The sequence below is a fragment of the Microdochium trichocladiopsis genome, assembly GCF_020744255.1.
Source record: "Microdochium trichocladiopsis strain MPI-CAGE-CH-0230 chromosome Unknown B0I36scaffold_2, whole genome shotgun sequence".
NCBI classification, from domain to species: domain Eukaryota; kingdom Fungi; phylum Ascomycota; class Sordariomycetes; order Xylariales; family Microdochiaceae; genus Microdochium; species Microdochium trichocladiopsis.
In genome coordinates, this window is record NW_025763545.1 from 3,652,969 (window position 1) to 3,678,099 (window position 25,131).

General features: G+C 56.9%; 7 protein-coding genes across 7 annotated transcripts; 3 read left to right on the top strand and 4 right to left on the bottom strand.

Annotated features, from left to right (window-relative positions):
- Positions 1-1,351: 1,351 nt before the first annotated feature.
- B0I36DRAFT_428676 (transcription factor subunit Med10 of mediator complex-domain-containing protein) lies at positions 1,352-2,721 on the top strand. The gene is made up of 2 exons (XM_046162463.1): positions 1,352-1,509; positions 1,611-2,721. Exons 1-2 carry the CDS (start codon positions 1,461-1,463, stop codon positions 2,348-2,350), a joined length of 789 nt encoding a protein of 262 aa, XP_046017326.1. The 5' UTR covers positions 1,352-1,460; the 3' UTR covers positions 2,351-2,721.
- A 153-nt stretch (positions 2,722-2,874) lies between these two features.
- On the bottom strand, positions 2,875-5,128 carry B0I36DRAFT_315777 (3-isopropylmalate dehydrogenase). The gene is made up of 5 exons (XM_046152911.1): positions 4,694-5,128; positions 4,503-4,523; positions 4,359-4,424; positions 3,523-4,246; positions 2,875-3,393 (listed from the first exon to the last, which is right to left on the bottom strand). Exons 1-5 carry the CDS (start codon positions 4,745-4,747, stop codon positions 3,158-3,160), a joined length of 1,101 nt encoding a protein of 366 aa, XP_046017327.1. The 5' UTR covers positions 4,748-5,128; the 3' UTR covers positions 2,875-3,157.
- A 317-nt stretch (positions 5,129-5,445) lies between these two features.
- B0I36DRAFT_76936 (uncharacterized protein) lies at positions 5,446-8,199 on the bottom strand. Its single transcript, XM_046163344.1, has 3 exons — positions 8,014-8,199; positions 5,792-7,942; positions 5,446-5,704 (listed from the first exon to the last, which is right to left on the bottom strand). The coding sequence occupies exons 1-3, from the start codon at positions 8,037-8,039 to the stop codon at positions 5,497-5,499; spliced, it is 2,385 nt and encodes a 794-aa protein (XP_046017328.1). The 5' UTR covers positions 8,040-8,199; the 3' UTR covers positions 5,446-5,496.
- Positions 8,200-13,839: 5,640 nt separating this feature from the next.
- On the bottom strand, positions 13,840-16,302 carry B0I36DRAFT_76969 (uncharacterized protein). The gene is made up of 5 exons (XM_046163345.1): positions 16,169-16,302; positions 15,986-16,041; positions 15,594-15,931; positions 14,254-15,539; positions 13,840-14,187 (listed from the first exon to the last, which is right to left on the bottom strand). Exons 2-5 carry the CDS (start codon positions 16,006-16,008, stop codon positions 13,930-13,932), a joined length of 1,905 nt encoding a protein of 634 aa, XP_046017329.1. The 5' UTR covers positions 16,009-16,041; positions 16,169-16,302; the 3' UTR covers positions 13,840-13,929.
- Positions 16,303-19,653: 3,351 nt separating this feature from the next.
- On the bottom strand, positions 19,654-20,139 carry B0I36DRAFT_346213 (uncharacterized protein; the record flags this gene model as incomplete). Its single annotated transcript, XM_046156432.1, has 1 exon — positions 19,654-20,139. One exon carries the CDS (start codon positions 20,137-20,139, stop codon positions 19,654-19,656), a length of 486 nt encoding a protein of 161 aa, XP_046017330.1.
- A 2,586-nt stretch (positions 20,140-22,725) lies between these two features.
- On the top strand, positions 22,726-23,305 carry B0I36DRAFT_315789 (uncharacterized protein). Its single transcript, XM_046152912.1, has one exon. The coding sequence runs from the start codon at positions 23,056-23,058 to the stop codon at positions 23,293-23,295; it is 240 nt and encodes a 79-aa protein (XP_046017331.1). The 5' UTR covers positions 22,726-23,055; the 3' UTR covers positions 23,296-23,305.
- Positions 23,296-24,585, top strand: B0I36DRAFT_315790 (uncharacterized protein). The gene has a single exon (XM_046152914.1). The coding sequence runs from the start codon at positions 23,715-23,717 to the stop codon at positions 24,177-24,179; it is 465 nt and encodes a 154-aa protein (XP_046017332.1). The 5' UTR covers positions 23,296-23,714; the 3' UTR covers positions 24,180-24,585.
- The last annotated feature ends 546 nt before the right edge of the window (positions 24,586-25,131 follow it).

Below are 25,131 nucleotides of genomic sequence, written 5' to 3' on the forward strand. Positions count from 1 at the left end.
TGGGAGGCTATCGCCGGCCATATGGGCCCGTCCGATATTGACTTGTACAGCCAGCAACTCATCCAGGTGTTCGACACCCGCGGGTGTGTTCCTGTACGGCGTGGCAGAAAGCCGACTTGTAGTTCGGAAATATAAAGGTTGGGGTCTTCGCTATCGATTTCCCTCAACTAATGGCCCCAAAAAGGCACAGGCTCCTCTCACTGCTGATAGACTTGTACGTTAATGGTTCAGAGGCGTGAGGACCTTCGCCGCCCTCACTCAGTTGATGTCAAGCTTTGTACCATACCTAGTCAAGCATGAAGATTGCTGATAGAGCCGATCCAGCGTGCCGCCTGGCGAGTCATGCTCGAACCACTGGAATGCCGGGCCCTACTGTGCAAATGTATAAAAGGTCGAGTCCACAGTTCTCTCAGATTAGATGGTGCATGATCGAGGACGCGCCAGCAGATTATCTCACACCCTCACTCGACTCGCGTCGCCGTGAATGTGGCCCATGTACGTCTACACGGATTCGGACTAGAGTGCCCGATCGTACAAGGTGGTGTACAACAGACCCAAGATGTCCTTACTCCCATACAGCCACACCGCGACTGGGACGGATTCAGTATTGCCCTGCCCTGGCAAGAAGCTACGCTTCGAGAAGCAGAGATAGACTTCTACTTGTAGTTCTGGCTCTGGTAACGGAGGCAGCGTCGTCTTAGTTGACCTGAGTGCAGTTCTGCCCATCGCTGCTAGGCTGGATGAAGAAATTGGTACATGTCCGGAAAGCTGTGGCGCCGAGGCTCAGCTTCGAAGGGAAGATTTTGGAACAGGTGAACCTAATGATATCCCATTAAGCAACGCGGGCAAACAATTACCAGCGAGAAAAGAACAGCCCATAACATGGCAGCATGTGGTTCGTGCTGTGAGGAGAACTGGCGGAAGGAGACGTTGCAGGCAGAAGACGCCTTACTTTGTGTCATCGGCGAGCATTTGGGCGTGGCAACTTTCCGACATATTAATCTGTGCTCAACGAACGACAGCAATGCAGAAGAGACATGGCTGGAGACGCCCAGCGAGAGGCGGTTGCCCTGCCGTCGCGACTGGGCATACAGGTCGATTTCAAGGCTGCATCAGAACTGTACCAAGTCAGTTCTCGCCCAAATCCAATTGAGCGCATGTTTTATTGAATCGAGTCGACATGTGGAAGATGGTGACTTGGAATGTAGTCCGGGATGGCCCGCACCACCAGGCCTTCCCAACGTTGGAACACCGGGCAGTATTAGCGGAGCCCAGGGTCTGAAGTGGGGCCCTGCAGGAACAAAGCACAAGACGTCGCTGCTGCATCTTCGACTCCTCCACATTCCACATTCCACATCACAAGCTCCGCCAACCGCTGCCGCCTTGTCCCTCCCTCACAAAGAGGAATCGCCCCCAGCACTGAACGGCCACCTCCCCAAAGCACCAGACCGTCACTGGCCATGGCTCCAGCCGGGCGCATGGGCGCTGCCGACCACGACGTGATTGAGCGTAAGGTTCCCCTCTCCCCATCCTCTCTCTGCCCGCACTCCTCGCACCGCATCCGCAGCATCGAAGACTGACGCCTCCCCTCCGTTATCGCGCGCCCGCAGAACAACTCAAGGAAACCGTCCAGTCGCTCTACAACATCCTCGTTCAAGTCAGCGCCTACGACCAGCACACCTCCGTCTCCTCCAGCGGCACCACGCCCAGCAGCGGCGGCGTCGGCAACAGCAACAATAACAACAACACACCGCCAACAACATCAAGCGCCTCGGCGAACCATCCCACATCCTCCTCCTCCTCCTCCTCCAAACCCAGCGCCGAGGTCCTGGCCCAGGAGCTCCGCACGCTCTCCCAGTCCCTGCAGGCCATCCACCAGACCGCGTCCACGCCCGACCCGGAGCACTCGCTGCCGCACATCCCCCCCGAGCTGGTCCAGTACGTCGAGAACGGGCGCAACCCGGACATCTACACGCGCGAGTTTGTCGAGCAGGTCCGCCGCGGCAACCAGCTCCTGCGCGGCAAGCAGGTCGCGTTCGGCAGGTTCCGCGACATCCTCGCCGACTCCATGGACAGCGCCATGCCCGAGCTGCGCGATGACGTCTCGGCCGTGCTCGAGGCCACGGGCGGCAAGGACCGGTGGAAGAGCCAGCAGCAGCAGCAGCCGCAGCAGATGGTTGGTTCGTCGTCAGCGGTGGCGGTCAATGGGAACGGGAACGGAAGCGCTGGTGGTGCCGGCGGCAGGCCGCCTTCGTCTGCTGGGCCTGGTGTCGGTGGCGCAGCAGCCACACCTGCTGGTGGCGGCGCTGTACGCCAGAACAGTGTCTCGTCAGGAACACCGATGCGGTAGCGATGGCGCTTTTATCATATCTTGTTTCGTCCGACATCAGCATCTCTGCGCTGCGAGGCTGGGGCTTGGTAGAGAGCAGCTCTGACGCGCTAGGCGCCTTTGTTTTCGATGCAATTTTTGGTTTCCAAGCCGGCGTTCGGGAAAAGAGGGCGCATTTTCGAGTGGGACAGGGCATATATACATGCCCACACGGTCTCGAGGCCTCGGGACGTTGCCCATACGCAGACACACAATATATCGTGAACGCAAACAGAGATTTTGTGATAGAACAGTGAATGGGGATCATTCATTTCCGCGTAATGTTACCAAGTCTGAGAGACTTTTGCAGTTCATGAGCAATGTGCAATTACGCCAACCTGATCACGTACACGGCCATGGTAGTTTCATCAACTTACGACCTGGGGCGCTGAAAGCGTCAACGGATTCCGGGCACCGCCCATAGTCCGCGCTACTTGGGACGATCTTCGTTCAAGAGTGGTATCACAAGAGGGGTATGTCTCATGGAAGCATCAAGCATCAAGCGATCTCAGTCAACACGTTTTGCGTCTTTGTTATGTTTTGTTCATTTCGTAATCGTAATCCAATGTTCCCGATAACTTTTCATCAGCCATCAGCGGGGAGGAGAGGGGGGGGGGGGAAGAGAAGGGGGTATAACTATCTCCTTTTGTTTTGTTCAAGTTTCCTTCTCTTTTTTCTCGAGATCATCATCCTCCACTGCTGGTCACTTTCTCCCTGCAACATAACACATCGCGTGTCTCCTCCAAACCCAACCCCCGAAACACTTTTTACTCCTGCTGGCTGGACTCACTAAGCGTTGAGGATCTTCTGCAGCTCCGCGACGACGGCGTCGCCCGTCTCCTTGGTCCCCGCGCTGCCGCCGAGGTCCTTTGTGCGCACGCCGCCGTCGAGGATGTTGCGCACGGCCTGCTCGATGGCGTCGGCCTCCCTGGGCAGGCGCAGCGAGTACCGGCACATCATGGCGATGGAGAGGATCGTGCCGATCGGGTTCACGATGCCCTGGCCGGAGATGTCTGGGGCGGAGCCTGTTTTTCGTTCAAAAGCGTTTCAGCGTGTTAGCAGGGAAAATGGTGTGATCCATGGGCTGGGGGCGAAGGTAGATGTGGAAGAGAAAAAAAAAGTGGTGAGAAGAATAGACGTTGTGAGAGACTGACCGTGGATGGGCTCGTAGATGCCGTTGCACCGGCTCTTGCCGTCCGGGATGCCGCTCAGGCTGGCGCTCGGGCTGAGGCCGATGGAGCCCGGGATGACGCTGGCCTCGTCGCTGATGATGTCGCCAAAGAGGTTGCTCGTGACGACGACGCCGTTGAGGCCCGTGGGGTTCTTGACCATGATCATGGCCGCCGAGTCGATGAGCTGGTGGCTCAGCTTGAGCTGCGGGAACTCGCGGGCCATGGTCTCGGTCACGACCTTGCGCCACAGCCGGCTCGTCGCCAGGACGTTGGCCTTGTCGAGCGACCACACGGGCGCGGGCGGGTCGCGCGCCAGCGCCAGGTTGCCGGCCAGCCGGGTGATGCGCTCAATCTCGGCGCGCGTGTAGGGCTCCGTGTCCATGGCGTACCCGGAGCCGTCGTCCTCGGTGCGCTCGCCAAAGTAGATGCCGCCCGTGAGCTCGCGGACCACGGTGAAGTCGGTACCCCGGCAGACCTCGGGCTTGAGCGGGGAGAAGTCGACGAGCGCGTCCGAGGGGAAGAAGGTCGGCCGCAGGTTGCCGTATGTGCCCATCTCCTTGCGCAGGCGCAGCAGGCCTTGCTCCGGGCGGACGGCGCCCGTGCCCCATTTCGGACCGCCGATGGCTCCGAGCAGGACGGCGTCGGCGGCCTTGGCGGCGGCGAGGGCCTCGTCGGTCAGAGGGTTGCCATGGGCGTTGATGGAGGCCTGGAAAGAGGGACGAGAGATTGTGTCAGCGAGCACTGTTTCTTTCTCTCTTGGGGGCCACGACTTCCATCACGGCGGTCTTGGGTGAGGGGGAAGGAGGAATGGAACTTACACCACCGAGGAGGTGCTCTTGGAGGTTGAACTTGGCCACACCGCTTGTCTCAAGGACCTTGAGGACCTAAAAGGCACCTTTTGTCAGCTTGATCCTCTGCATAATCGACCTGTCGGACGGACAAGGGGGGGGGGGGCGACGTACCTTGATAGCCTCGGCGACGACCTAATCCCGCAAATCAACCAGGTTGTTAGCAATGATCCTTTCCCATTCTTCAATGCAGCACCCCAGAATCTCTGCTGTCAGTTGGTGGAAGGCACCTATCTCAGGCGCCTGTCTTGCCCGCCCTCCACCTTGACTAGTAGTGGGGAATAGAAGCAGTGGAAGAGCCATACCTCGGGACCGCAGTGGTCACCGCCAAACACGACAATGTTGTACGTCTCGGTCATGTTTTTCTGTATTCGTCCTGTCTCGTCTCGAGTTGAATGCCCGCTGTTTTGGGAGCCAATTGGTTTGGCTCGGCCTTTGATTGGCGCTGATCGTCGGAGCTGTCGGCAGCTTTGTTGTTCTGAAAGTAGCAGACGATCGGGGTGTCTCTTGGGCGGGCAGGAGGATTAAAGGACTGAGCCAAATCAAGGGGCGGCAGATGAGGTGATCTGGCAGGAGAAAGGGGAATCCAAAGTTTGCTTGATGGGAATGAGGAAGGGGACCTGGAACACACTGGCGACCCTGGAGGGAAAAGAAGCTCTGGGCTTTAAAACACAATTGCCAGCTCCGAAGCGGCTCCCCGCGATTCTCGTCTGCCAGCCCCACGTTTTCCGATGTCGGCCGCTGGCACGGAGAAAATGCGGGCTGGCCATGCGCTCGGCCGGGTCTTTTCTCCACGTGCGGCAGCCGAAGCTGTCACTTCACTCACAAGTCTAGCGGTCGGAACCGCCTCGAGGCTCTTCGCATGGATGCGCGCCACTATATTAAGTTGGACCTGTATCCAGCCACGGCACGTGAAGCCATACAGTCGCCTCGCTTTACTTGCAGTCATTGCCCACTGCTGGGCGTGGTTTTGATTTGTCTACGGTGTGAGTTTCATGTGCTATAAGCCCATGCCAATCCTCTGCAAGTAAACATGTCTACGGCTTGTGCCAATGTGCAAGAATGCTCAGTGTATCCCCATCATGCCCCAATGACCTTGCCACAGCCGTTACCTAAATGATTTGAAGCTCTTGTGCGCCAGTGGTGATGATGCGGCTCTCGGCATCGTGTTGCCACTCCTTCCCGAGCGAGCATCTCGCCCGCCCTGTCTTTGTACATTGGACGTGTTGGCGCAGAACGCGCAGATGTACACTTTGGGATGTGTCTGCCTCGTAATATTGATGCACTTTCCGTGCAGGTACATCTCGCATGATTCACTAGAGGCCACAGAGTTAGCTGTATGAACAGGGCGCTCGCATTGGCTGCGTGCGTGGCCAAACAGATTGCATTCATCGTATGCTCACCATTGGACCATGTAAGCATCTCCATTAATCCGAGACTGGGTCGAACTGCAAACACATCGGACGTGACTTCCTCTATCACTTGAAGGTGTAGGAAGGCTGACATCGCCAAATTTTGTGGGTGAAATAGCGTCGACAGCATGAGGCGGAGCTGAGATGAAAGAGCGACTGGTGTCAACGGCCATATGCTTCTGGCGAGTCTGGACAACCTTCCTCAATTCGCTGGCCGCGTCGCCCACAGGTCGACCACTGTCGGGAACATTGAGAACAGTCTCCGCATCACTCTCTCCACCCTCCTGTTGTTGTTGTTGTTGTTGCTCGTTGAAATATATGCCCAGGCTACTGGCACTGTTCTCGCTGATGCTACGGCGTGACGACTGAAACGTGTTTGACGATGATGACGGCCTGGGGTGTTCGGGCATCATGAATGAGGAGTTACGGCTCGGTATAATGATGGGCTCGTCGTCAGATGACGAATCATCTTCACCGGATGCCCAGCTTTTAGTCGGGCTGCGATTCTTCCTAGAGGAGTCGCGTACACGTGCCGCTCGCGGAGTGCGGTCGCTGTCTTCGCCTTTGCCTACAACGATGGTGGTGGTTTCCGCACGGGCCCTGCCCCGCGAGTCTATAGTGAACTTTACCGATGTTCTCGTGCGCGGGCTTGCAGACTCTGGAATAGACGCAAGGCTTGATAGTCGCCGGTTATGCTTCAATGGTGAAATCCTGCCGCCCGTTCGCGAGGTAGGAGCAGAAGGGCGATTGCTCTTCTGTGGTGGCTGCTGCGGCGGAGGCGCCATTGACCGGGCAGCTGGGGCAAGGGTTGGCAGTGTCGCCGACCTAGCCAGTGTCTTTCGACCACGGTTTTCGCTCATGCTACGAGATAATCCAGGTCGGCCAAGGGCCTTGGCCGGTGAGCTGCTTATTATGCGATCGCCCTTTTTCGAGCTGACCTCTTTACTGCTAGCTGATCGGCGAAGCTCTCCTTGGACTTGGGTCGGAAACATATGTTGCGAATTATCCCCGGGCAGTATGGTATCCCCTAACAGAGTCATCTGTCCCATAGGATCATACGTCGCCGGAATCATGCCTGACGAACTGGGCCTTGTGAAAAGAAGACCAGGGTCAACACCACTAGCACCGCCGAGCGCAAAAGGGTCATCCATGCCCATGGGAAAGGAGTTGGCAAGCCCGGAAACGTCGTTCGCATTGTGCCCGATGTCATTTGCGACGGGCTTTGGTGCTAATGGTCGTTCCTTCTTTCCATTTTGTTGCATGACCTTGTTGAGTTCCTGGTTTTGCGGAGCGATCATGCTCTGAGCGTGAAATAAGTCGTTCGACCTGCCCCAATCCATCGAGTCCCCAGGTCGATGCCCGCCGGCGGCTGCAGCCTGGAACATGCTGGCGTCGGCCATCGAAAAGTCCATCTCCATGCCTGTCATGTCTGTATCCCAGAAAGACCGTGCCTCGGTGAAAGCTGGAGCGGTGGCAGGCGCTAGCGTAAACCCAAACATGTCTGTCGGAGAGGCCAATGTGAACGAGCCCATGTTCTGCTGAGGCACCGGGCCGGCGACATAGTCCTGGGCATAGAGTTGCTCATCCTGCATGACTTCGTCTTGAGGCTTTGGCGCAAGCCTCCGCCCCCCTTTATGGGTAGAGGGTGGTGGCGTGGCGATCTGGATGTTGACCACTCCCTGCGAACCTCTTCGCTGATCCCTTCTTTTCGCCCGATGCGCAAGGCCGGTAGGAGTTTCGGGCTCGGCGATCCTGGAATTCGTGATCAGTCCTGCTGGCGAGGACGACAGACGTTGAGACGGATCGACCGGCGGTAAAGGTATATCTTGGCTGTGGGAGAAGTGGTTCGTGTGAGATGCCACCTCAGCCGCAACACTCGCGACAGAAAGAGGTCTTCTTTTTGGTGCCGATCCCAGGTAAGGACTCGGCGCGGCGAAGTCGGAGAACTGGCCGTGCCCTCCACGAAGGTTGCCTGGGGTCGTGTTAAATACTGAGTATTCTTCGGCAAACTTCGGCGTCCAGGTCGTTGTGTCGTCCAGCTGATTCCGGTCGTCCTTTGGAGTTTCGAAGACTGATGTTGGGAACACTGCCGAGGTGGGTGTCTGTCTTGGGGTCGGAGGTTGGGGTCTAGCGGTGCCGAAGCTCCAGGGCCGAAAGTGTTAACAAGGGGGTGGTGCATGGAGATGTAGAGAAGACACAGCATTGTGTCTTACCTGGAGTTGTTCCCTTCCCCGCTCATATCAGCAGAAGCCAGGAGTAGAGGCCGGGCTGGCGGTGCCTGCACTTTGCTAGTCGCACGATGGTCTAGGATTTGCACATGCCCGAGTTTCTGGAGAGGTGCTAGAAATGCTATATCTAGAGGGCAAAATCGGTTGAAACGTTTGTGCGCATGCGGTTGAACCGAGTAATGTTGCTTGCCCAAGGAAATGACGGGAGGAGCGCCTGGCCAGAGCGGCTATCAATAGACTGGCGTGAACGTTCCGTGCACTGGTTTCGTGCAAGCCGACAGAGAATATCAGGACGTCGATGGTGGTACAGTCGAGTTGTTCTTCATTTCACATTAATGGTGGTCGCGGGCGGAAGGTTCAAGACAGAGGACAAAATTCTGCAGCGGCAAGAGAGCAGAGTGTCAGCAATCACGATGTTTCGTGTGCGAGAGAAGCTGCATGCGCAGGGACAAGCAGAGGTCGGGTGTGAGGAAAGGGATGCTAATGCTAGCATGTGAGCGGGTCCCAGTTGGTGGCCCGGTGGGAGACGAGACGAACCAGAGTTGGAGACGGCAAAAGTCGTGTGGAACAGAGCCCGAGGGCAAGAACTGAGGCAGCGCGCTGAGGGCAATGCGGTGGAAAACGAAGGCGACGACGATGGTGCCAACTGTCGAGGAGCTGCTGGCGCGAGCGTGCTGGCCGAGGAAGCGAAGAGACAGAGACTCTTGCGGAAGTGCAAGGTGGGAAGTCCTGCAGATGCGGGCCAGGAGCTTCACTCACGGTGTGGGGAGGAGGGATGGGGGAACCGCTATGTCTGGGCGTGCCGGGAATGTCGAGGACGTTTGTTCGACCCTGGCGAGCGCTGCTGGCATGAGCCGGCTGTCTGGTCTCGGTCTCCGCCCGCTCGTTGTTGGCGAGGTGCGCAACCCCAAAATGCTGTGCGGACCGGACAATAGCTTGGTCGACACTCGGGCTTGAGGCTGGGTCTCTGGCTGAGGCTGGTCTGTTGCTGTTCCCCGGGAGAGTGCAAGATAAATGATTCATGGACAAGACAAGACGCAAATTCACGATGGGCCCGGCAACTGCGAATGCACGGAGCTCCTCCCAGGCAGAAACAAGGGCCTGAGGAAGCCGAGGTGGGGACACACCATGGTTTGGGCGCCTGGGCTGAACACACTCGAAGCACGACCCGAGACCTTCGCGCAGTGAGTCGGCTGGAGCGCTCGATGCTGGCTGGCTGCTGACGTCCATTCGTTCCTGCAGGGCGCTCTGTAGCCCGCCGCCGTCAAGCCTTCGTCCACCACTGTGTAATGTCACGATACGGGAGCAGGTACGCAACCTGGCAAGCTCTGGCTAGCCTGGGCCACCATGATTAAGGCACACTCCTATTACCACTGGCGGTGGGCAGATACGGTGTGCAGGCCAGCGAGTAAGTCGAGCAACAGGCACCGATCTCGATGGCTCCATCGGGGGTGCGTGCCTGGCCCTGAATCCCTGGCTCCGTTCCTGTTAGGGCCATCGTCGCCGTCTCGAGCGTACTGAATGTCTACCAGCTCGTGACTGTCGACGGCCGTCAGCAGTCCTGCGAGCGACCCGGTGGACGAGCATGAACAGGCGTCTCTTCTGGTCTGGACGAGCTGAATAGACCTAGGCCAGCCAATGCTGGGAAACGCAACGAAAGCCAACGGATCACCCTCGGGTGAGTATCCCGCTCGAGATTGCACGTCAGCCAGTCGATCCTTAGCGCCTATCTCGTCCTGCAGGGGCTCGAGATGTGCGCTGTACGGTGCCGTAATAGTGCCGCCACAAGTCTTACAGGCCGAGCCTCTGATGTCCTAAAGAGGGAACTCCCAAGGCGCACCGCCAGGGGACAGGGGACCCTCCGCCGCGCTCCAGATACGATGTGAATGAGTGATGGGCCACTCTTTCGTCATCGCTGACAGGTGTGCTCCGGGAAATGTGAGCTTGTGTTCCTGCTTTGACGGAATGAGTCCCGCCTCCGGACCGGATCATGCCCAGTGCATGCCACGGTGGAATCGGGATGTGTTGCTTCTTTCCCACACAAGGCACCAGCCGGCACGTCTTGGCCGTGACTTGCCTCCTCTGTCGTGTCAACCTTGAATCAAGGCGCGTCTCGGCACTCGTTCCCAATGGCTGCCAGTTGGGGGCAATAAACAAAACTCCAAGCCGGTGCATTGTTGTTTCGAGATTGTTCCAATGGCTGCTGTGATCGGAAGCCGCTCGGGAGGGAGCAGGATCGTGCCCAAGACAGCCGCGACGATCGTCTCACACAATTGCATACGCCAGCATGGAAAAGCAAGGTCGGTGGCTGAATGGCATGCATGGCGTGTGCCCACTGTCCGCCGGCTCCAGTGTTCAGAGCCCGGCAAGCTCCGTGGGTGCCGGCAGCGCAAAGCACGCGGCGTCTCATGCTTGAACAGCATACGGCCATTGGCAATTCAGCCCGTACCTGCGTAAACGTCTGTCGATGGGCCACCGACTGCCAGTCCCGATCTGCTTGCAGGGACTTGGTCACAGCAAGCTGGCCATTTGATCGCACCAAAACATGTCTCAATAGGCGTGACACTGGCCCACTGGAGGGCTGGGCATGCCGCTACGGGACAGGGCCGGAGGACCGCACTATGGAGACCATCAGTCAACATTTTACGGAGCGTCCGGGACATAGAAAAGGTACAGGAGGTGCCTGAACTTTGGCAGCAGCACATTGGCAATGAAGCCAACAGCGCCATCCACCGGCATTTCTTCCACGGACTTGAACTTATGCGTAGACATCGTCTGGCCAGCGACGCCCGCCCGATCAAGGGGCGAAAGGACCTTGAGAGGACGAGCTGTGCATGGCGAACATCTTTGAGAGACGTTGCGTTTTACTAGCACTGTACGCGCCCGTATTCCAAAGGCATCTGCTCAAGATCAGCCAAGTGGAAGCAAGGCGCCGGATTAAACTTTGCACTAAGGCTGAGGGGGTAGGTGTGCCATGCAGAGAGCTCGGGAATGTACAAAGACTGCTGGCCACGGTTCTCGCCGACTGCTCATCTTGTGCTTGACTTGCAGAGCAAGATCTCAACGGCAGCAAAGATGGTTGGTTCTGCCTGCCACTTTACGAACCCAAGCTTCACTGATAGTCCATGTCTCCTGGTGGGCTGGACCACGAGCGTACTGGCAATTCAGAGGGCTCAGAGGCACCCTGCACATAGCCACACCGATGGAATTTCATACACCCATCCATCCGAATGCTCGTCTGTTCTCTCTCTGTCTGCGGCTTGACGACTGGCGCCAGCTCGGACCCTGCAGGAGGCCCGGTGAACCCTGACAATCAATGGTGCGCCGATTGCAGTGGCGCAATCCAACCACTGGCTGACGGCGCTCGCCAGCTCTTCCCACCGTCGCTTCTGGGGCGGCGAGCGATGGCGTATCGTCCGTTGAGAGCTGGTATGGTCGACTGCAGGACCCCGGTTCGAGGCCGCCAGCATACAGCTACAGCAGCACGGAGCGCCTTATCGCGAGGAAGGAATGCAGCCTGTCCCAAAGAGGCTCCCATTAAACCCCCGCATCCCTCCCTTGGGCCCTTGCGGATCTTTCGACCAGCCCATCGTGATGATCGACCCGGGGCCTCCCTCGCCGCCTCACCTCGAGGCCAGCTGTGAGAACTCGCGGAGCTGTCGGAGCACCCTCCAGGCATCTTCCCTGGTCTCGTGACCACGTGTAAGTCGAGTCGACGCGGCCCCTCCGTCCCCTGTCGAGATCGGCTCGAAGCGACCATCCGGTCTGCTCCTCGCAAGGCGACGTGGACGCAAAGAGCCACGCCATATTTGCATCCTCGCCTCCGTCTAGATTCCGTGGTCCAGCCACACCAAGGCTTGTTGCATGAACCATGGGAGATTGCACGCTGTCGGGCGGGCTCTTAGCTCCCACCGCCCCCACGCGCACCTGCATCCACGCACATGCTACGAACGATCCAGCACCTCGGAATGCGCGGACGACATCAGACAGGTGGCATCAGCCTCACCTCTGAGGTCTGCTTGGTCTTTTGCTGCCAACCAAATTTAACCATCTGACGGACTTGCAACGCCCATGCTAGTCCGAAACCTGCAACACTTGGATTTGGACGACTCCTACCCAGGAGTGCAGTGCATCCGACGCTGCACTGCCACTTTTGCTGACCTTGATCTCTCAAAAGACATGGTATTCGCCAGAGATGCAACCATCGTACCATATAAGGGCGGTCTTCTTGGGGGAGTTCGAATGCCACACCCCCCGTTCTGTCACAGTCCCCAAGTAAATGTCACTGTGACATGATACACAGAACGTCAAACACCCCGTAAACCCGCTCCCAATGACACCTAGGTCCAACCCCAATACCACGCTACACCCTCAAACAACACGCCATAGCCAACCCCCCCTCCAGTGACTAGCAAAGGTCCAGCGAGCGCTCTCCCAAACCGACAACAGGGTACCGTTTCAGATTGTTCCTTCATCGTTCCACGACATCCTGGGCGGATCTGTGATCTTCATGGACACATCAAAAGATTGCATGGAAAGAGATGTCGGGTTAACGTAGGCCTAAATTTAGAGACTTGAACCTGATATTGACCTCCAGCAAGGCACAGAGCCAGGGCCGGAGGGGGGTTCCGCAATCATCAAGATAGCCTGCCCGGCCCGTCGGCCTTCCACAACGATCATGTCGTCCTTCTTGAGCTTCTTCGGCGGGTTGCATGTGATCCCCCGCGTCTGAACTCCTTTCATGAATGCCTTAGGTAGGTACTAGGTAGCTAGGTAGTGTGATCTTCTCTCAAACGAAGAAGGCTTGGTCAAGTTGCGTTAAGATGCGAGTCCGACCTTTGAACCAACAGCATCGTCTCACACGGCATCGAAAAGATTCGTTGAAAGTAGACAATGAACGTTTCCTGATCACCTGCAGGTGTTTTTGTGTATTTCTCTTCGGCAACAATGGCCCTCTTCCTATAAGCCAGACTCCATTGTACTTTTGTTTTTGTTTCCGGTTGGGGATACTTTTTTCAGCCTATCTTCAAAGGAGGGTTTTCCCATATGACCCTACACTCACACCCTCCGTCCTCAACAAACTCAGTATCAAAGCACAAGCGCTTTCATTTCTTCTCTATCTCTTCTCTCTTCATCCTTACGAACTGTCCTCCGCTGCCCAGCAGTCGGGCATAAAAACATAACAAGAAAAGCAAAGACTGATTTCCTAATACCATGTGCTCCTCTCCTTTTTTTCCTCCCTGTCTCTGCGCGGCGTCTTTGACTAGCAGCGCACACGCAGGACCTTCCGGGGAATCCCTCCTCCTCAAACAACGATCCAGAGGTATCAAAAAGTAAAGCAGGATTAGGAAAAAAAAATACAAACATTCAAAGGCAACAGTATATGTGTGTGTGTGTGAGTTGAGGTTGTGTAAATAGCAATAAGGAGATGGTTGGTCGTATCAGGGTGAAAACAGACCACGTGGTGTGTGTATAGGACTAGAATGGCGTGCGCAGGGGTTGGTATATCATGCCCAGGTCTAGCCGGGCGTAAAAAGAGAGCGTAAAACAAGTACGTGGAAGGACTGTCGGAGATATAGTGACGCGTAATAGACAAGTGAAACACAACGCAGTTCCCAGACCGAGGTATACTGGGGGTTTGAGTAAGCCGTCGTCTGCTGGCTCTGCCGCGATTGACGTCTGTCAGGACCCAACATGGATCTCTGTTCTTGCAACGCCCCATGGCATAGTGTGATTGTCGCTAAGACGCTGGCTGGTTTCAACTAGGTCGGCGAGAGGCACCCGCAACGATGGGGGAATCTGAAGACTGCTCTGAAAACCTTTCTATACCCATTGGTCGTTGACTCATAACTCATTCGAGGATAGGAGACGACGGATGCGTGCCGTGGCAACGCCGCCGTATTAGATCATGTTATGCATTCCGTCCAGCGGCGAATACGGGCTGTTCGGTTGCACATACTGAGCGTGCAGTAAGTGTGGAGGCATTGAGTTCATGGCAGGCATGGATGTCGGCATCATGACCATCCCATTCGACATTGGCAGGTGGACAGGCTCAGTCGGCGTCAGAGGGCTAGCATCGGGCTTTGATCTTGTCGGTGTGCTAGGGTTCGCCTCACGACGCCGTTTCGGGCCGTCCTTTGCCTTAGGATGGGCGTGACACTGTAGAAGATTGTTAGCATACTAGCTAGCGGGCACGAGGATAAAAGGAATGGAACAAAATCTTACCTTGTAAGCGTGCCTGAACCAGGTCGTGCCCTTCTTCTTGCTGCTGACCAAGGCGATCCATTCATTACAGCTGCCACAGAGACCTTCCCAGACGTCAGGGTTGCCGTCCATACGCCTCTTCTCTTGTGGCTCCTGAAAGGGCTGGCCAGTCGCAGCACTGATGCCGTGGCTGAAGCTCTTGTCATACCAGTACGCCGAATTCTTGAGGACAAGCCATCGGCCAGGCTTGCAGATACCACACCAGCCTTCTCGCTTGTTGCCATGGCCGCGGACCCACTTCGGCGTATACAGGTCACCTTCAAAGCGAAGCTCCTGCTCGTGGGGGATCATGTCTGGGTCTTCCGGGTTCATGTCCTCCGGCGGAGGATCGAGCTGCTCCTCCTTGAGGCAGGCGTACAAGTCCGGTGGGTCGGACAGGTCGGCGTAATGGCTGTGGAGCGCATGAGGATCCGCGTTGCTCTGCAGCATACGGAAGAGGCCATGGGTCGACAGCAATGGGGCGGGGGTGTCGAAGTGCTGGAGCGCCTCCGCATTGAACGGCTGTGACGGGAGCTGTGAAGGCAACTGAGATGGCAAAATCATGCTGTTGCGGAAAGACGGGGGTGGACCGTTGGATGTCAAGCAAGGGTGGTTGTGTTGAACTGCCTGCAGGTTGCTGTAGCTGAGCGGCAGGGGATGGCTGGAGATCGTGGGAGACTGGTGGTTCGAAGACATGCGGTTGCCGAACATGTCATGGGACTGGTTGTAGACAAACGGTGGGGGTCGGCGGCTTGCGTTTGTCCCGTAGTTGCCAGTTGACCACCGCTTGTTCCTGGCAGTGCTGTCCAGGTTGTACGGTGCCGAACGAACAGTTGGTCGGGGCGATGGAGAAGTGGCACGTCCTCGGCTGTGAGTGCGAACGAGCTCGTTACGGCTGTAGGGCGTCATGCGGGGCGAGGCAACCGGCGAGAGCTGAGTGGCCGACATGAGAGAGTTGCGGTTCGATAGCGGAGGGTAGTCAGACGCGAGCGAGGGTGTTGCTTCGGACATGGCTGCGGAGAAGTCCTCGTACGATGTGATCTCTGACATGGCACCAGATGTCGACATGGTGAATGACGATCCAGACATGCGACGAGGCTTGGTGACTGGCTCGTAGGCGAGGGCGTTGGGGTCTGCGTTGCCGCTGTTGTATCTCAGGTCGAGAATCGGGATTGCTTCGTCGGTTGTGTAAGCCTGGCCAATGTTGAGCTCGTTCTCAAAGCTGTGCATCTCCATGCTGTCTTCGCATGGCTTCATCATCCAGTGGCCTAATGAAGGGTCAGTCTGATTTAGTATCACTCTCCTGGTCGCCACCATCTTACTGTGATCGTAGGCACTCGTCATTGAGTACAAGTCCTGATGCATCGAGGTCGGCCTTGACATGGTATCACTCGGCGTTTGTGCATGGAGGGCCGAAGGCGAGTCCCAACACGGAATTGTGCTGTACAGCTCGCCATCGCAGAAGGAGAAGCCGTCGTGGATGGTTGACGAAGGCTGCTGAGCATGCGAGGTTGGGGTCGTCCAAGTTGTTGAGTGGGCAGACAGTGGTTCATCAAGCGTGCCCTCTCCACCATTCATGACGATCATGGGCGGCGCTTGCGCCGGTGTGCTGAGTGATGGGTCACTGGTGAGATTCAGCTTGAGCTGACGCGTTTGAGGTCTTGCCATCGTGTTAGCTTCTGATCCCAACAAGTCCAAGCAGACTATGCCTTACGTGTGAACCTCGACGGCAGCCATTGTGGCGGATCAAGGAATATTAGCCAAAGCAAACTGGCCAGAACACGTCAGTAGGGGGCACAATATGGTTGAGTGAGGTTATAAAAACATGGGGGCAGCCGAGCGTTGTAGGAAATCAAAGATTGTCCTCCTCCAGGCGTGTCCAGATTCCAGGACTTACATATCTCGTATGTATTCCAGTCTTGTAGCTGGGCAGTGTGCTAGTTGTTGCGAGTAGGGTCGCCAGAAACGACAGCCTGCTGTGATGGTGAAAGAGTGGTCGTTGTCCAGTCCTGAGTCGGATGTAGGTTGCAGTCTGCAAAGGAGGGATCGCCGAGGACTCGACAAGTCGTGCTTGGTTGTGAGATGGTGGAAGGAGTGAGTGATGGTCGACAAGGGCGATGAGAGTAGTGGGAGTCCTTGAGCCTAAGTGGGTGATGGGGGCCTAGGCCGAAGAGCCTGCTCTCGGAGGTTAAGCAGGACTAGTGGTAATAATGAGGGTGTATTAAGAAGTGGTCAGAAGGAGTGACTGGTGTATGGCTAGACAAACAAGAGGAGAGAATGCAAGCTGGAAGAGACTGTGGACGTGGTCGACCAGCCGAGAGGAGGAGCAAGAAAGCACTGATAGATGGAGGGGCGACCCATGGCACACAGTGATATAGACCGGAGCCGCGTGGATGGCCCTCGAGGCATCATCCTGGGGGTGGTGTCATCAATCCGTCCAGCGCAGCCAGGCTGGTTCAGGTCCGGAACGCCGGTAGGGGCTAGGCCGGCACCTCTGATACACCAAGCCCACGCCCCGTGAGCCGAGAATAGGCCTGCATCGTGGGCAGCAGCTGCCAGCGATGGAGACGCGCTCAGACGGCAGGATGGGGAGAAGGGGGGGCGTGGCCAGGGACGATGCAGTCAAGTCGGGGCCTTGCAGGGATGCTGGGCTGCCAGGATGCCCCCGGCTTTTGCACCTGCCCCGATGGGGCCTGCTTCGGCGATGTGCGCGACGAGGGTTGCGTCCCCACATGCCTCGTCCAGGGCCGCAGGCGGGTCCAGAGAGGCTGACAGCGCGCGTGCCTACTTCTGCGAGGTACCCGACCACGACAGCTGTGGGCAACGTCTGTTCACACCTCCAAACTACACCTGGGCACCTGCTCTCTTCCCAAGTGCACGTGCAAGTCGGTGCTCGCGGATCGGCCTCTCTGGCTTTTCTTTTCCCCCCAATCTGCCGGTGTGGGCGCGTGCAGCTCAGCCAGACAGACAGACTGTGCTGTGTCGTTGCTTGCCCGTCCTTGTAAGCATGGCGTTTTGCTTTTACGAGAGAATGGCCCACCACAAATGTGATGTGACGGCTCATCGCGAGGAACAGCCGTGCTTTGTTTTCAGCGCCAACAGTGATGATCTGATAGACTGCCCGCCCTGTGGATGTCGACGTCTGCCAAACTGGGCTGTTCCGGGCTGGATCACGGGACTGAATTCGTGTCATGGGTGCTCAACTAGGAAATTCTTTGCGTCGTCCTGACAGGTCGCCAAGTCGTGGCTGGTTCGATCCTGCCGAGGGGTTCGGATGCATTCGCGGCCGAGCCGCAGTGTAGAGAATTCTGTGAGTGCCGGGCGGGCTGAAGTCCATCTCGGCCGTCGAATGTCTGCTGGGCTGGTCAGCACGGCTGGCGACCATTGCCCAGCCAGCACCTGCAGCCTTCTGACGTTCTTGTCGTCTGATCGACCAGGCATCTGGATGCTGAGCCACACAGTTTCAGAATGCACGAGCTTACCGATGCTTTGGGAGAAGAAGAAAGTGGCAATCACCAACATCGTGGACCAATCAACACGGCTAAGCCCTGAGCCTCCTTGCGGCGAGGCTCTTCTAGGTATCGCCGGGGTCAGGGCAGAATCTCAAGACCCTCCCAGTTGGACGGATCTGGCGACTTGATACAACTTCGACACAACGTCCCGCATGGCATGCCTGTTTTCGGGGGAATGCTGTCCAGCACAGCCTCGAAATCATTTCCCAGCGTGCCGATCTGATCCCCTACATGGCAAGCCGGGAGATTGAAGAAGTCATCTTTACAAACATCACTGTAATCGCTCAGCCCTTCATAATCGGACGCTTTACGCTTGGTGAAATAAATGGCTTGCTGTGAATGCGCAGAGCGGCTGATGTCGCCAATAGCGGGCCAGTTGCACGTTGGCAGACATCCACGAAGCAGCCCCACTTGCAAGGTGCACAGCCTTCCAGCTGGTAACATTCGCGTCAGGGCCAAAGTCCTCTGTGCCAAGGTGAATACGGCCCTTGGCTTTGAGACAGAAGCTGCCCGTGAACTGACAGTCATTTTCTAGTTTGAAATTGAGCGGAGCTCATCCACTAGGTGCTGGCCGTGCTGTCCTCCCGCGCCGAACCAAGAACCTTATCATTGGCATCAGTCATAGGTAGACTTCGTCCATGAAACCAAGAATAAGTGTCTCACTTGCAGGCCATGGCCGTCCCAACGTGCGTCTCGTTTATTCGAAGAAAGATATTAACCTTGGTTTGACCCGCTGTCCGCACAGGCCGGTTCTTGTCCAATCGAGCCCGTGACCCGACCTCATAGAATGCTGTGAACACCGGTAGGCGGGGACGCTTTCGAACGAGATCGGTGATCGTGAGTAGTGGCAGTTGTCGAGCGGCTCGTTAATTACTTGCATCTATGCGCGGAGTTCTTCGCCCAGCGCTACACTGCGCTGTGCTTCCGCCCCTAGTAATCGACAAGGCTCACGACACCAACGCAGGCCAGAGCTTTTCGCTCTGACCGGAATTGACCATGCCTTTTATTTCGAGCACACCGTGGGGGATGACGACTCTTGATTGCTAGGGTCTAGCCAGACAGTCTGTGGAGGGACAGATGAGTGGGCGGGCATATGTACGTATGCTCCTTAAGTGGAAGCCTGTCGTTAAGATCCAATGATGATGGATGGGATTGAAGTCTGCGACTGCCCACCTGCATGCGGCAGCTCCAAGCTAAACTGGACATCGCAGCCTGGCAGCAGCGAAACAGTCGAGACGGCGCGAGGAAGGTGTGCGTGGGATGTGCTGTAGCGCGTTTGAGGTAAAAATGTGGAGGCGCGGCAGGCGGGGTAGGGGGCAGCCTGATTGGCAGTCAGGATGTGGCTTCCCGTGTCAGATCTGTGTCAGAGCAAGGTGCCCTGGATCTGCGGGGACGCCTGCGAGCCAGTGACAGCCAGCCTTCTCCCCTTGGCCGGGACCGCCACGACACCCGTGCCGAAGCACCACCCGCACAGACTCTCCACCTCGCCCTGACCTGACGGACTAGCGAGCGACGACCTTGCTGGGACAAGCGACAAGATGCGGAACTCTCCTGGCCGGCCTGGGCACTCTTCTGTCGTCCTGACGACGGGCTGTGTTTTGCGACCGTCCAAAACACACAATCTATCGATTGGGTTCAGCACCCCAGGCAGCTCTCTTCTCCGGCTTGCCCACCAGAACCTAGCAACTGGCCTCATCGCGAGGTGTCCGAAGGCCTGTCGACTCCAAGGCCGCGCGTGTCACGCACACCTTCCTGGGCCGGCCAGAACGACCGCTGTCACGCCACCCACACCACCAATTGACCAGCGACCCGGCAGTGGCGGAGAGACCGCTCGCACAGCGGATGCCCGATCCGTCTATAGTTGCTGCTCTTATGACTGTTGCTGGCAACGTTTACGGGGTTGATCCTTGCGAACCATCACCTTACCGTTGGCAAAAGGCCAACCAAATGGGGCAGATCGTCCGCGTCCGCGTCCACGTCCACGGAATCTAACTGCTTTTCTTGCGGACTTTTGCAAATGGTCAAGCAAGGTCGGATGACCCAACTGTTGGAGAATGGCAGTTGTGGCCCATGCAGAAGCAGGCCTGTGAAAATTAACATGCACGGCAATGCTCACTCCAACAGAATGCAGCCACCACCCCAGCTGTTCCCGATCACTGTCTTTGGTGACCACAAGATGAGCTGGGCCAACAAGGATAATAGTTTCGCACACAGGCAATCCTCTGCGGACGGTGTGAAAATCCGGCTCGGCTAAAAAGACGCTAGAAGCACGCCAGAAGTTGCAGGACGACAGCGAGAAGTCGAGATCCGCTGAGATCCGCTGTTTGTTCACATCGCGCGAGTCCCAGAACGGCATTCCTCACGAGATCTGCACACGGACAGAGCGAAATCACAGGATGGGGAAAAGGCGACGCCCCATCTGCTAAATTTGGGCTTTCCGCTGCACATTTCGTCATCGCTCACCTTCTCCCGTGTTGCGCCCTGGCTTGTACCTGGCCTCAGCTCAACGGACCCCAGGCATCGCTCCACTTTCAGCGAGGCTGTCGGTCGTCAGCCTGCTCTTCAGTGAGCCCATCAGCCTCCCTTGGCCTAGAGCCTCAGGCAGATCGGCGGGCCTCGAACCCCTGCGAACGACTGACTGAGCTTTCCCATGCCAAGCATTGCGCTTAGCAGGTCCGCGCCCACTCGCATTGACTACACGGCTCCTTTGGGAAATTAGGAGCTGTTCCCCACTCACCCAACTTGCACCGAAGTGGAATGGAGGCCCGCCTGATGGCCTTGATGGCCCTGATTTCCAAAGCTGCCGGTACACTAGAAGGCCGCCTCCCTTCTTCTAGAACACGAGCCGCTGGTGGTTTAAGATGACTTGGTTTTAGCTCGGAGGCCGCCGTTTGAGGTTGGCCATCTCGCGCCGTCTATGAATACACGGCGTGCCCAGGTCCATCGATGACGATGTTTTCATCCTTTGAACGGACGATGCTCCAAATCCAGGTCTGGGGCCAAGTCATGGGAGGGACTGCCATCCAACCCAATTTTTGGAGTTCATGGCCTGCGTGGGGGGAACTGCCCGAGCTTCATTGCGCCATCCACAGCGCGATCAATTCTCCGTGCATCTGTATCCGCGCGGGTCGGTTACGACTTGGTCCTTGACCCAGGTCAAGTCCGATCTGATCCAAGCCATTGCATGCATACATGATGGCTCGGCGTAGCTCTCTCGACAACAACACGGCACGTGAGTCGTCGTATCCCCTGCCTCTTTCTTTGTTGTGCCCCAGCGCCTTGTCCGGGGCTGCATGTTGTAAGTCGCTCCATGATCGACGCTATACCGGCTCGTTGTCGACAGGCTGCACGGCCTCCACTGGAGCATTCGATGGGTTCGGGAGTTGACTTTGAGACCCGCGGAACGTGCCCTGTTCTGGGAACCCTTCACGGAGCGATCATCTCAAAGGAGTTCCTGTGCCGCCTATAGCATGCACCTCACTATTACCATGACCCGGCCGTGGCCAGCCGTTGTCTATCTTGTCACCTTTTTGACTTTGAACAGGCTCGGGGCACTACCGCCTGGCTTACGAATCGTGGGAAGTTAATATATTTCGTGCAGGGAAGTTTCGGGGTTTTTGCACAGCTGCCTCGAGCAACATGTCTGCGAACGATTTTGTTGAGTGGGCAGGCCTGGACCCGTCCTCACCCTGTAAGCCTCACTCTTCGAGCATCTGCAGTGTCTGCCGCGTGACCGCGGAGGGATCCGATTACGCCTTCCTTGAGAAAATTCTTGCTTTGTTCCGACCTGTCCTGCCGCGGCTCTATTCACGGTGCTGTCGTGGATCTTCTGCCATGAACCAAATTGCGGTTGTTCCTCTCTGTCCCGGTAAGCACACCTTTGAGCAGACCAAGAGCATTGCGACGCCAAACGGTCCTGGTGAAGAACGACCACTTGTGAGTCTTGCTCTTTTCAGCCTGCTGTCATAGCAAGTTGAAGTTGGCTAGCGATGGCGATAGTGCAAGGGTCACCTTGCTCGCCACAAGCTGTCTTGTGCGCTCCCCCCCAATCTCCACCCCACACATGCACGCGCAAGGGACATTAGGCACGGCGATATTATGCCAGGCTGTGCGTAATTCATGCGCCGCTCACAACCGCGCAAGAACCGATTCCACGTTGTGTGTGTGTTTTCACGTGCAACAGACGACGCGTGAAGAACCACATGCTGGACGGAAACGCGATTCATGGTGCAGAAATCCTTGCCGATTCTCTGCGTTTTCGTCATCCGACGAGCCCTGCCGGATGTGATGATCTTTCTCAGCCGCCTCATGCCCAAGGATGCCAGGAAATGAGGCCGCCGTATGGCTTTGCGCATCTATCTCACCCCGCTATGCTATTTCCATGTGAACAACACCTTCGATTCGCACAGTCATCTGTCCTATGCTGCCGTCAATGAGGTCGGTACCGCCGGAAGCGGGTGATCACATACACGGGTGTAAGTTGCGGGCTAAGCAAGGGTCTAACTAAAGCCCAACGCCTTTCCCTACTGTGACCTGCCAGGCAGACCGTCCGTCAGGTACTACGACGGCCCTGGTCATCAAACTTGTAGATCTGAAGGACGCTACTCCGCTGTGCTGGGAACATTCAACGACAGCTGTCATTATTTCTACGACATGCAGGCAGATCCTAGTTGGCATACCTGGGAAACGGAAAAGGCCCTGTAGTAGTTCATGGGCCGAAAGGTCAAGGGAGGGCCGGGGGAAACAGATGGCAAGAAGAAAACACGTCAACAGAGGGACAGGAAAACCCTTGTTTCCCGCGCGCATGTCACGGGAGGCCTTACAGGCCTGCTCTTTTTTGATGCGTTGGCATCGGGAAGGGCGGCGGGCGCACTTGGCCCCCTTTTTTTGCCATATATCTGACGGCAATAATGCCTTTTCCCACCAGGTGGCGCAGCACACAAGCTCAGCATGTGAATGGGTCTAGGTCGGAGGTTGAAGACGATAAAACGGCTGAGCGTAATGTCTTTCTGGGAAGGGTAGGTCCTGCAGGTGGAGGAGAGTTGTCCTGAATCGAATTACACGTGATGATGCCCAGCTCCCACTTCGTCATCTATCCCAGCGTCGTTCGGGCACATAGCCAACTGTTTGTGCAGGTACGAGAGAAGAGGCAGCAGGGTGGGGGGTCGTTTAGAGGGGAGCGACATGCGCCGCATTTCAGCACCTTCCTGTATTATGGCAACAGGACGGTTCCCGGTGGCGATACTGGGAGGAGAAGGGGGAAGAGGGAGCCATGTTTCTTAGGACAGTTAGTATGACATATCACCAGGTCCACCATACACGCGTTTCCCGGAACAGGTATCGCCTTCCCCCCCGCCGGTCTTTGTTGGAGTTTTGCTTGCTGTTTTCTGCAATGCTTCAACTCTGTAAGATCTTGCCTGTCCAGAACAGGAAGGCAACTTCTTTTTTCCCCCGGCACCTGGTCAATGACGAACGACGTACTGACATATCCCGTCCCGGCCCATCGTGGTGACAGCCCAGCCCAGCCCAGCCCAGCCCAGCCCAGGCACATACGAGCGGCCAACCCATAACCGGCTGTCGGGGGGGAGCAAAAGACAGGGCATACCGTGGGGCATGTGCCTTTTCCTGGCCCCCCTGCTTAAACCCGCGCGCCGGCCCATATCACTGCTGGTCTAGTACGTCCCGCATGACAGACAAGCCGTTTATTCGCATCCTGGGCGAACCCCCCTCCCCTTGCCGGTGGCGTACCTTATTTTTTGCGAGGGCTTGAGGCGGGAGGAGGAGGAGCAGGAAGAGCAGGAGAAGCTGAGAAACCTTGACTTTCCTAACTGTACCTTGTTCTTATCACGTTAAACCTGGCAACCTGGTCCCCCCCAACGATCGGTAGCTCGGGAGAGAGCACGCAATCAAAAAGCGGGCGAGTATGTGCATATGCAAGGACGGCAGTCTGGTCTGTTCCGCGCCCCGAAAGCGGCGCGCGTCGGCCGGGCATGGAAAGGGTACCTTGCTGCCCGGACGTGGTATCCCGTTTCCGGGAGATCTTCCTGGAGGGGGGGTGCGAGAGGGGACCGGGGTCGTCGGACGTCGTGGGTGGTCGTTGTCGTTGCTGTTATTGTTGACGTGCGCTGTATGCTGTATGCGTTGTGGTTTGTGCTTGTTGCGTCTGCACGGATTGCGCCGCCGCCCTTGCCCCGTCGTTACGGACCGTTTCTGGGGAAGTGGTCTCTGCCAGGACGTGGAGGAGGGCCCTGGAAACGCTTCGGTGAGGCGGATGGGAATGTCATAGGGGTAAGGGAGGGGGTGTGGTTTCAACGGAGAAATAGGAAGGAAGGAAGAAAAAAGGGCGGCGATGCGTATGTGCTACTCCAAGGAAGCCCGCGCCTTGAACAACCTTGACATAGCATCAGGACATGTGACGATGCCGACGGAACACGACTCTCTTCCCCCGCCCTTGCGTCTCTGCCGATTTCACTAGATCTGATGCCGAACAAGAGGCAAACATCCCAATCAAGCCGATTCTGTTCTGCATCGGGTCACCCGCGTCCTTTGTCTGCCAAGCCACGTCAGGCAGGTCAGCTAGTCCTCTCCCCCACATCTGCTTGCGTGTCTTGGTCTGCAGGCTTGGGCCCTCCCTCCCAGCCCAAGATGTCCATGGATGCAAGTCAGAATGATCTGCCTGTAGTGCACGCGGCTTGCTTCAGGCCTCTACCGGTAGTTCTGGCTGGGGCCATGGGCTCTCGTGGGGAGCTTCTGTATAGAGGCACGCCACCGCTATTATCCCTTCCTTGTTGTGGTATAAGTGCTGGTTTGGATTCTAGTTACAAGGCTGGGCGCTGGGCGACTGTGCGGTGGCAAGATATCTCGGTGCCCAGGCCGGAGTAGAAGGTTGAAAGTGGAGAGCGTGCTGAGCAGCCGCAGCTGCGCGAGAGGCATTCAGGTGTAAGCCTGAGGACGGAGTTTGAGAGGTTGATCATGCTATGGCGGACGTGCCGACCATGTTGGTCTGTTTAGCGCTGTGGTCGTCTCCGTGGCGATGATGGGGAATCGTCCAAGCTCTTGCAACCCGTGCCAAGGCATAACAACAACATTGTTGCTGATTGTAGCCACTGACAGCCTATCATCTCTGATATACCGGCGACTCAGAAATGCAGCGAATATCGCTGGCCTGGAAATCTGCTACAGAATGGACCTGAGCATGGATGGGAACAAAACATAACGCGACAGGGCTGTTCGCTTATACAATCCTTAAAACATGGTGAGCTTGTTCTCAAGCCGGGCCGGCATGAACCCTTTCCAAACAAATGACGCGGGACATAATTGTGACGAGAAACAAAAATCTCCGACCACC